Source organism: Microtus ochrogaster, linkage group LG7_11 (assembly GCF_000317375.1).
Source record: "Microtus ochrogaster isolate Prairie Vole_2 linkage group LG7_11, MicOch1.0, whole genome shotgun sequence".
Classification (NCBI taxonomy): Eukaryota; Metazoa; Chordata; class Mammalia; order Rodentia; family Cricetidae; genus Microtus; species Microtus ochrogaster.
Genome location: NC_022032.1, coordinates 11,446,909 through 11,457,986, shown reverse-complemented (window position 1 = coordinate 11,457,986; position 11,078 = coordinate 11,446,909). Strand labels below are relative to the sequence as shown.

The 11,078-nt window shown below is 47.1% G+C and overlaps 1 protein-coding gene across 1 annotated transcript in view; it reads right to left on the bottom strand.

Annotated features, from left to right (window-relative positions):
* The window catches only part of LOC101979225 (low-density lipoprotein receptor-related protein 1-like), a 48,479-nt gene extending 37,916 nt beyond the window's left edge, over positions 1–10,563 (bottom strand). Inside the window, exons 1-6 of the mRNA XM_026787013.1 lie at positions 10,454–10,563; positions 7,310–7,423; positions 4,874–4,993; positions 4,030–4,269; positions 3,116–3,229; positions 445–564 (exon numbers count right to left, since the gene is read on the bottom strand). Of these exons, the coding sequence (XP_026642814.1) occupies positions 445–564; positions 3,116–3,229; positions 4,030–4,269; positions 4,874–4,993; positions 7,310–7,423; positions 10,454–10,529 (784 nt within the window). The 5' untranslated portion in view covers positions 10,530–10,563. The remainder of the gene's footprint in view (positions 1–444; positions 565–3,115; positions 3,230–4,029; positions 4,270–4,873; positions 4,994–7,309; positions 7,424–10,453) is intronic.
* Between the last annotated feature and the right edge of the window lie 515 nt (positions 10,564–11,078).

The following is an 11,078-nucleotide window of genomic DNA, read 5'->3' as shown; positions in this document are numbered from 1 at the left end:
CCAAATGCACCATTAATAGCTAAATAGGAAAATGTGCTACAAGCATAAACCAGCATAAACTAGAATTACATTCAGTCTTTAAAAGGAAGGGAATACTGACACATGGATGAACCCTAGAGACATGTGACACACAAAAGGACAAACACCGAGCGACTCCACTTACGTGGTGATGCATAGAATATACAAACTCACAGAAAGAGAAAGTCAGGAGAAGTTACCAGAAGCTAAGGCATGTGGGGGTCTAGGAAGCTATTGTTACATAGACAGAGAATTTCTGTTGGGAATGGTGAAAAGAGCTAGAAATGCATGGTGGTGAGAATAGTCCACTGTAAACATGAACACCAATACAATAGCAGCACACTGAAAACGCCTGAAATGCTGAAATTCATGCTGTGTACATGTCACCACAATAAGAACGTTTCTAGAGGACGAGCCAGCTCTGACCTCCACAGCTCCATCCATCCGGCTGCAACTGCCACCCTGATGTGCAGGAACACTGGACACCCCAGCGGGTATCACTGCATGACCCCTCACAGCCACCATTCAGCAGGGAACAGTTTTTACCTGTGGGGATAAGGCAGCAGTCAAAACAATTGAGCTCAGTGGTTCATGCTTTACAAACCATATTGTATTAGGCACCTTCTGGGCTGGGTGAGGAGCAGATGAGCACTCAGAGACAACCTTTGACCCTGCCTTCTCAGCTGGGAAAACGGGGCTAGGGGAAGACTACGTGGAACAGGAAAGGTACAAAGTCCAGGACCATAGCAGAGGCATTTCTTTCCAAGATATCATGTAGACAATTTCAAGGGTTGGTGTATTTATATTTCCCTTCTGTAGAAAAGCGGAGACCCTCCTATGTGCTTTCTGTGGGGTCCGTGGGTAAGGGGGACACTTGGCCCTGTATTATTTATTTATGAATGCAAATAATCAGACCCAAAGTTGTACTTAGCTTTGGCCATTAGTGCTTTAATAACTCTTACTTGTGTTCTTATAGTACAAAGTTTCTTCAGAAGACTTTAGGGGAGTCTTAAGAAGCATGGGGGGGAAGGGCGATGGTGGCTCACACCTTTAATCCCAGCACTCGGGAGGCAGAGGCTGGTGGATCTCTGTGAGTTCTAGGCCAGCCTGGTCTACAAGAGTTAGTTCCAGGACAGGCTCCAAAGCTACAGAAGCATGGGGGACAGGAGACAAATGACAAAATGACTTGAGGTGAGATGCCCACTCTCTCTTCTTGCACTGGCTGCTTTCGTGTGTAAACTTCACACAAGCTAGAGTCATCAGAGAGGAAGGAGCCTTAGCTGAGGAAATGCCGCCATGAGATCCAGCTGTAAGGCATTTTTTCAATTAGTGACCAATGGAGAAGGACCACTCTGGGTGACAGTGGGTGGTGCTATCCATGGACTGGTGGTCCTGGGCTCTATAAGAAAGGAGGCTGAGCAAGCCAGGGGAGGCCATCTAGTGGGCAACTCCCCTCCATGGCCCCTGCATCAGCTCCTGTCTCTAGGTTCCTATCCCGACTTCCCTTGGTGATAATCAGCAATGTAGAAGTGTAAACTGAATAAACCTTTTCCTCCTCAATTTGCTCTTTGGTCATGGTGTTTCATCACAGCAATAGCAACCCTAGCTAAGAAACTTCCCTAGAAGATCATGCAGTGATTCTTCTAGTGCAAACCACAAAGTTAAAAAGTCAGTTACAGCAATGGTGGCAAACACCTTTAATCCCACCATTCGGGAGGCAGAAAAAGGCAGATAATTGTGAGTTCAAGACCAGCCTGCTCTACAGAGTGAGTTCCAGGACAGGCTCCAAAGCTACAGAGAAACCTTGTCTTGGAACAACAACAACCAAAAAAAAAAAAAAATAGTTACAGCTGGGTGATGGTGGCACATGCCTTTAATCCCAGAGGCAGGTGGATCTCTGAGTTTGAGACCAGCCTGATCTACATATTAAGTTCCAGACAGTCAGGGCTACACAGAGAAATCCTGTCTCAAAAAAGGAAAAGAAGAAGAAAGAAGGAAGGAAGGGAGGAAGGAAGGGAGGAAGGAAGGAAGGAAAAAAGATAGAAAAAATCAGAGTTATTTTTCAACAACCTTTCTCCTTACCAGAAAACATGCTTTCTGAGGTTTTTCTCAGTTAAGTCCTTGGAGAATTCTATTTTATTTTTTTTTCTTAAACAGATTGATTCATTCCTCCCCCAGACAGGTGCCAAATGGTTTCTATTGCTCCCATTGGTTTTGTGCGTTTTCTTGTACTGAATCTGCAAAGCTGTATTGAATCTTATAAAAATCCCCAAGCTGAAAGCTGAACAAAAGCAGTGAGCACCAGGCTCAGCCAAGGCTTTCTGGACAGGGATCCCTAGACTGGGTGAAGTCTGAGCATAGTGCTGCAGATGGCTGACCCTCAAAGGAGGGCGTGGCCCTTGTTGTGACGTGGATTCTACCAACATTAGTGGATACACTGCTGGCTTTTTCGCAAACTTCAGAAGCAGTGTAGTATTTAGGTTTTTACCTAACCCATCTCCTTAAAGCTACAGAATGAAAATTGCTCTTGAAGTTTTGCAAGTAGGGGATTTTCCTCATATTCACAAGAGCAAAGCTAGGAGCCTTAATGTAATAGATGAAATGTGATGTGATAAAATGTAAGGAACAAAGGCAATTGCCTGTGTGTGCGTTTCACTTTAAGCATTCTTCCGAGGAGTCAGCCCGGATGATAACTGTTAGGGATGGATTCTGAAACGTCGCCTACCGACTCCTGAGTTTGAACGTGCGCTCCCCTGATAATGGTGCTATTCTTGGAAACATGGGACCTCTGGGACCAGGGAACTCACTAGTTAGAAAGTGGGCCATTGGGGGCAGGTCTTTTACAGTTACAGCCTCAGCCCCGTTTCTCTGCTTCCCATTCTGCAGAAATGAGAAAAGCAGCAGCCACACATCCAGGATGCCCTTGCACAACCCACCCTCAACCCAGCCTGTGACTGCCAGCCACAATCAATCCTTGCTCCCCTTAATTGCTTCTGTCACAGCCAAGTGTGCAGTAATTAATCCAGTAACTAAGGCAGTAAGCTAGTTCATCCCGTTTTCCCACCTCCCGTCTTAAGCTGAGGAAGCGGTTTCTTACCGCACGTGCTGGGTTCATCAGTACCATCTGTACAGTCAGCTTTCCCATCACACATCCAAGAGTCTGGGATGCATTTCCCTCCGTCACAGCTAACAGCGCCTTCTGGACAGGTGGCTGGGGAGGAAGTTGAATGTTCTTCACTATTGCTCATAGCCCAGGAGGGTAATCAGGGACTATCCCTTCAGTAGGTTACTTGCCAATATTTCCGTAGCCCAAGCAATTGAGGATTGGAAAGGAAAAGCTTATCATTGGAAACTGATTTTTGTCTTTCAGGGATTTAGGGCTTTAGACTCCATCGTAAAAATAGCGAGACATCTGGGCACTCATGCTAAACTTGATTGATCTAGCTTTAAATAGTTGGAATTAAAATTGTACTGGAGTCAGTCACTTGACCCAAACAGAGTATTCCTCTAAAAAAAAACCACCTAATTGTACAAAATGTTAGATGCTGAGCACATTTAATTTTGCAGCCTTAACTCCACAAAAGTTTGGATAGGATTTCAGTCCACCAGGAAACCAGAGGCTGCACTTTTCTGGGGTTGGGAGGATATCTAGGAGAGGAATGTGGTGCTCGCCACACTTTGGGGTTGGGTTTCGTGCTTTTTAGTGGGAGTTTTTTACTGACAGTGTTCACTATGCGAGAACAAGTGTCAACGATTGCTAGGCTCCCTGCAGAAACCAGTGCTCATGTGTTCTAGAGACTGCTAGCTCCTCGGCGCTGGGGACATTCCAGGTAGTGCTTATTTAACATATACATTACATGGGTTTTTATTTACCCAGCCCTCTGTGTTTCCGCGGTAGCTAAGCCTCAGCTCTTGCTAGGGAGCTTCCTGTTTTTAGATAAAGGATGGTAGCCTCAGGGATAGGGATTAAATGTAGCCTGCACAAAGCAGTCCACTTCTTGCCAGACGTACCACAGCCCTCCTCGTCCGAGGCATCACCGCAGTGGTCAATGCCATCACACCTCCAGCTGGCCATGACGCATGCGCGATTCCGGCATTGCCACTGCCCCGCCAAGCAACGGCTGTGGGGACAGTGTGCTTTTACGGAGTCATCGTCACAGTCCTGATGGCCATCACAGTGCTCCCAAGCATCCAGACACTGAGCCTTTCCCGGACACTGGATTTTGTAGTCGGGACACGCTGTCAAGATCTCTGAAAGGCAGGAATTAGGTGGGCGGGGCAGAACTGCGGGACAATGACAGACACGCTTATCCAGGCAAGAACTGTGGTTATGCCGTGAACTCCATCTATGAAACCAATAGCTAAGAGATGCTAGCTAGATGTCATTAGGGACATGGTTGTGACTTTCTGCACTGAAGTTTCTCCCCAAGATAAGTTTTTAAAAAGTCAATAAAGCTAATAAATTTGAAGGGAAAAAAAATACAAAGAAAAGGTCTGAGAATCTTTTATAACACCAAAGACAATATAACATCTGGCTTAGCCCATACAACCTAAGGCTATTCCGTGGCTTACTTTCAGTTAGCACTACAGATGATGTGAGTGAGCAGACCAATGATGGACTATTGAAAATAGTGGTACAAGGCTGATGAAATGGCCTGGGAGGTAACAGTCCTTGCCCCTAAGCCTGTTGACATGAGCTCAATCACTGGGACCCATGCGGTGGAAAGAGAGCATCAACTCCCCAAGTTGTCCTCTGGGGTGCTACATGGGGTCCATGCATGCATGCGTATACCACCTGCACAGGCGCATACATAAATAACAAATGGGTGCGATTTTTAAAGGAAGTCATACCTACCACAGTTAACCTCGTCGGAGCCATCTAAGCAGTCCCTGGCACCGTCACAAAGCCAGCTGGTAGGAATGCATTTCCCATCATCACACTGCCAGGCTTGCCGGTGCCCAAGGCAAGTTTCCTCTGCAGGCCAGAGTTGGATTCAAGAGCAGGCAAGGAGGAAGACGAGTTTGTCAGAGTCCGTCCGTTTGCTGGATTTCAAGTCATATCATTTAAAATAGCAAAGCAATGAAGACTTCTGAGTTCGACACTGGCCCCAACCGTGAACTTGCTGGTTCCCTTCACACTCCTGACAGCAACTCTACGGTATAGCTTACTTCTCCCATCACTGTGACAAAATACTCGACAGAAGCAACTTGAGAGAAGGAGAAATTATGTCGGTCAACAGTTGAATAAGGGATACAGTTCGTCATGGCAGAGACGGCATGGTGGCCAGAGTGTGAGGTGGCTGGTCATAGTACAACCTCAGTCAGGAATCGGAGAGATGAACACTCATACTTGGCTCCCCCCCCCCTTTTATTCCTAACTCACTCTGGGACACCAGTGCATGGAAAAGCGTCACCTACATTTAGGGCCAGTCTTTCCTCCTCTGTTAATCTCTGGAAGCTGCATTGCAGTCATGCCCAGAAATGTGCCTACTGGATGGTTCTAGAGCTGGTCAAGCTGAAATTGACGATTAACCAATTAATCTACTTTAACAAGGAAGAATGACCCAGGAGCCTTCAAAGCTTAGCCTCCCTTCCATTGTTGAGAACACTGTAGCCTAGCAAAAGTTTTGGGGCAGAGATACTTTATAAGCGTTCTGTCTAAAGTGGCAGCTAGCCATGCACCACAAACAAACACAGGAAAGGTGGGTTTTGCACAACAGGCTTGAAGTTTATTTATATCTAACCATTCAGGTACATTCTGACCCCTACAGGTGGCTGGAAGCCAAGACAGTCCACCTCTTTGAATTCCTTTGATCGCCAAGACTATATTCAGATCAAAGACAACGCCGGGGAACTAGTAGATTTCACAGCAAACCCACCTTCAAATAGTTCACCTTAAGAAGGAGACTTAGAGAGTCAGGGTAGCATGCCCAAGGACCACACAACAAAGCAAGCATGGAAGTGTATTCCAACCCACAAACATACGCCTGTTTCTGTTTGTTCATTTGCTTGTTTATTGGATTCTGAGGCTTTAGCCCAGGATTTGCATGTGACCCTCAACCCTGGAGCTTCACCCTGAGTCCTGAGAATGTTTTCATACCAAATATTTCATGTGAAGTTAGAGACAGCAAGTATCCACCCAAGAAGAAGAAAATGGGATAAACAAAGAAAGGGCATACTCACCAATACATTGGTGCTCTCATTCTCTCGCTCTCTCTCTCTCTCTCTCTCTCTCTCTCTCTCTCTCTCTCTCTCTCTGAATAAGATCCATCGTTTATGCTTTCTGTCTGTACTAGCCTTCAGGTGACCCACCTGGGGCTTCAAATACACTAAGCACTGAGAACAGGGCCTTAGAGCAGCAAACTATTCGCCAAATATTTAACTTGGCTTCTAAAAGTTTTGTACTTTGTTTGCTCAATTTGCATACAAAAGAGCTTTGTGTATTAAGGTCTACAAGGCTTTCCGAAGAGCCTCTGGATTAGTCTAGTTAAATAAATATGGTCACCAATGCTTAAGCCTAAATTTAAGGTGCAAACTCTGCTCTTACAGTGGCGCCACTAATACTTGAGGACGACTGGATTCGTCTTTGAGAGCCTGTGACACTCAGAACACTCCTCATGATTGACTATTCCCTCAAGGGACAAAAGCCACGAGGATGGACATTGTCAGACAAAGACACATCAAATACCTTATATCTGAAATGATGGGACCTTTCTGAAGTATTTCAGATTAAAGATTTTTCCATTTATTTTGCACACACACACACACACACACGCACACACACACAAGCACACTGAAGTATCACATGGATGGGCCCAAATCTAAATAATTCTGACTATTTTTTACAGCATTAAGGATCAGCCTAGGGTCTTGCACATTGTATATACTATCCCCCCAGCTTTTCATTTTGAGACAGGCTCTTGATAATTCTTCCAGTTTGTCTTGAACTCAGCCTATAGCTTAGGCCAGCCTTGGACTTACGATCTTCCTGTCTCAGCATCCCAAGCAGCTTGTGTTTCAAACATACTCCACACACACACACACACACACACACACACACACACACACACACACACACAATCTGAAGGTAATTTTATATGCTATTTTAAGTGAACCTGTCTTCTGGCTGAGACCCATCACATGAAGTCAGATAGGGAATGTCCCATGGTGGTATCATGTTTGTATTAAACGACTTTGGGTTGTAGAGCCTTTCAGATTTTCATGTCGGGGATGCTCGTCCTGGGCTTGGACGCCAGGACTGGTGTACGACAGCATCTCGAGAAGTGCTTACCACACTGCTCGTCGGTCCCATCCGGGCATTCTTGCTCGCCATTGCAGAGCCAGGCCACAGGAATGCACTTCTCACCACAAGCCACTTGCCGGGTCCTGTTACACTCGATTTCACCTGCAGTCAATAAACAAGAGGCAGAGTCCTGAGAGTTTCTGGCCCCCACAGCCTAAGACGGCATTTCTCCGTGATAAGAAGCCATGGAGTGTTGTGTTGAGGAAGACTAAGTTCTTCCTCCCACTCCACTTGGGCTCACTAGGAAATTTCTTTAGAACCAGGTCCTCCTGGTGTCATAGAGTTGCTTCAGGGAGGTTTACTGTGTGCCTGTTCTCTGTTAGATTAGAGGAGACTCACACTTGGGCACCAGTAGATATAGGTGCAGTAATGCCAGATCTAATTCGCTCACAAAGCCATGAAAAGTGAGCACGTATAAGTTAGATGTCTAGGCTCAAAACCTTAGAGCCTAAGTACTTCCATTTAATCTTAGACATGTACAGATCCACGTTCAGGGTCCAACACAACATTCTTTTAACAATATCTCTCTCACGGCTATGCTATAAATACTTGGAAGCTTTCAAAGACTGAATTTATATTATTTCATTCAAGTCATGAACTTGTAGCTATTGTTTGGTGTTCAATGGTTACCAAAAGCCAGAAGTGGAGTAGCCTCGGAAGGAAGCTGCAGGAAGGTCTGAGTACTCATTTACAGTATTGAACTGACACTTAGGGAGGAAAAGACAATCGTTGGTTCCTAGAAAACGTAAGCTATACGGCCTGTCCCTGCCGGAGTCCCTGCACCATGTGTGGAATACTCAGCAAGTTCTGTTCCCAGCAGCAGCCTGGGTCGCTAACTGATGGAAGTGGACGTGAAAGCGGACGTGAGACAGCTCCTCCTCCCAAGAAACTGGATTCCAGTCTTACAGGTTCTCTTCTGCAATTGTGTCACCATCTCGGTCGATTTTAAAGCAAATTCAGTTTTTAGAAAGCATTTAAAATAAACCCCCAGGAATAGAGTTTATTACTGGATTAGCTGCCACCTCTAGCATCTCCTCCTATTCCATCTAGGCTATTGTGTGACTAAAGCGGGTGAGACCATTTAATGTCTGGCTACTGCTACTATGGGAACAAGCTCAGTCCACAAACCACCTGGGCTGCAGCATTTTGGTTGGACTACTTGCTGACTGACTGTTAGGTCTCAAGGTGTCTGAATATCCAGAAACGAGCTTAACCTGAACTACTACAGGGGGATTTCTGGTGACTGACTCCAATGTGTCCTAAGAAGTCGTTCCCCTTACCTCTGGCAGAGGGGACACATGGCTCCACTGACATAGATCTGTGGGTGCATAACAAAGTGCTGGCCTCCAGGCTCCCTCAGTCTCTATCCCCAAGTACTTGTTATACGTTTCATAGTCCCCACACCAGCCTCACGGCCCTTCCCTCCTCCTAGCTTTGCACCCTCTCTGTGCCTGGCTATTCTCTACTCTTCCAGCACTTTCTCTCGCCCCCTCTCTCACTATACTCTGTTCTCCATCTCTTGCTGTGTTGCCAGCTCCTCTGTTCTCTCCAACTTCAATCACCCTGACCAGGTCCATTCTGCTGGCCACGTTCTGCTACTTCTTTCTCTCTCTGCTCTAGACTCTTCCAGATGTCTCTGGCTGTTTTTCTCTCTCTCTCATATCTACAAGAAAAACCTTAGTCATATTGTGGAGTGGCCAAGTCCTCTTCTCCCGTGCATCCTCTCGCACATGGATAATGGGATCTCGGTTTTGTTGTGTATGCAATGAGGCTAGGCTATATGGGGTCCTGAAAAGGAGATGGAAGGCTTAAGCGAACAGGAAGCGGCTTGGCTCAGAAGCTGCTAAATCAATGCTCATCAGCCATTAGCTCCTTTGCTACCTCTTGTAGCCAATCCTTCCAGGAGGATCTCAGGGCTGCAATTCACCGTCAAAAACTGAGACTATTAGGTGAACCACAACTGAAGAATACTTTGTCTCAGAGATGATCTGTTTAGGAACCCAAAATACATATGAAATCTGGGCATTACTTGCGGACTGTTTTCCAATACTTTCCCAATACAAGTAGGTGCTTACTATAAAGGCATTTATAAAGTACTTACTAACATCTATTGACATTAAATTTACAGTGGCTTGCTCGTAATCATGGTATCAAGTACACGGATAAGTGTTGTCCTAAAGCACATGTACTTTATACTCAACGAAGTAAAATCACTGCTTAGTTAAAAAAAAATACAAGTGATTTTAAATCCTGTTTCAGAAGTGATGGGGAGACCAGTCACAGCCTAGATGCTGCAGCAGGTTAGGCACAAATTTTGAGGGTCAGAACCTTACGTCGGCTTGGTCAAGACACAAGATGCAAACATAAAACGACTTCACTTGTGCATTCTCCCCTTTGTGCCCGGGGTAAGCTCGGGCACATCGGTGTGGTGGGATTGCCAGCCTCACTAGGCAGGTGCTTCTCAAAAGCTGCATGCTTCTGACCTCTGTCGGCATCAGCAGCTAGCAACTTCATCCCCTGGGAACTGTACCTGTCTCAGTCAACCCGGGACACGTCGTCTCTCTCCCAGATGCCACCTTTGGATCTGTCTACAAAAGTGGCATCCACCAGTGCTGCAGGGAGTGCTCCTGTCCGCTCTTTCCCAGCAGCTTTGGAGAGCGGCTATTCTCAGTGCCTAGCAGCCACCCCATGGCGACTGGTGGGAAACTGGAGGTAGGAAGAGAGTCCCACCGGGTCTGGACTTAAAGGAAGGAAGAATCTAAGAGGTAAGGTGTTCTAAGTACTCAGGGGTGGAGAGAGCTCCTTTTGCACTTTTGCTGGGTGACTCCGCGGAAGCAAAGAAAATCTTTGTCCCTGATCTTACCTCTCCTCCTTTTCACAGGTTTGCAAAGGGCCTGGCAACCTTGGGTGATCCAGGTCCCTTCCTGTAGGATGCTCAGCCTCACTGTTCTACACCCTACACACAGCTGGGGACAGACAGCACACTTAGCGAGACCGCCTGAAGTTCGCCTTCTGTCTGCCTCTGCAGCGCGCTGCTAGTACACTACTGCTATCCTGCACCCTACCTTCTGCACCCCGCAAACCCGAGCTGCGACCCTTCCAAGGGCGCCCCTGCACACCGGCCCCACTCACCTGCCCCTGAGAGCCCGACGCTGCCCAGTGATACCAGCATCAACGAGAAAAAGAGCTGGAGCATCCGGCACCGCATGCCTGGGAAGGCTAGACTGTGGGATTTGTTCTCGCCTGGCGCCTGAGTGAGGAAAGCCCGGGAGGGAGGAGCAAGAGGCAAGGAGTGCAGGACGCCGTGGGGGAGGGGGCGGGGGTGCAGTTCCCACGCCTCCTTGCAGGTTGCTGAATCCCAACCTGGGGTGTGCCGGTGCGCATCTTGTGCGCGCACTATCAGGGCAAGACCTGCCGCTGTCCTGGAAGGTCTCCTCGCATGGTGGGGACTTTGTGTCCCGATCGTCAGTAGGACTGGAAACAGCGCTAGGCTCACCGGGAGCTGGCTCTTGGGGGACATGGAAAGGGTTGGTCTGCTGGAAATCTCACTCAGAGATTTTACATTTACAGACCTGAAGCAGGTCTGCCTCTCAGGTGATGCAGTGTGCCAGGTGCTCTTCCCTCACTTTGCGAGGCATAGAATTCCCTCTGTCTCTCTGTCTCAGCCGGTCTCTCACCCTGGCGCACGCTTTCTCTCATCCTCTCTCCCTTCCTTTCTCTCTCTCTCTCTCTCTCTCTCTCTCTCTCTCTCTCTCTC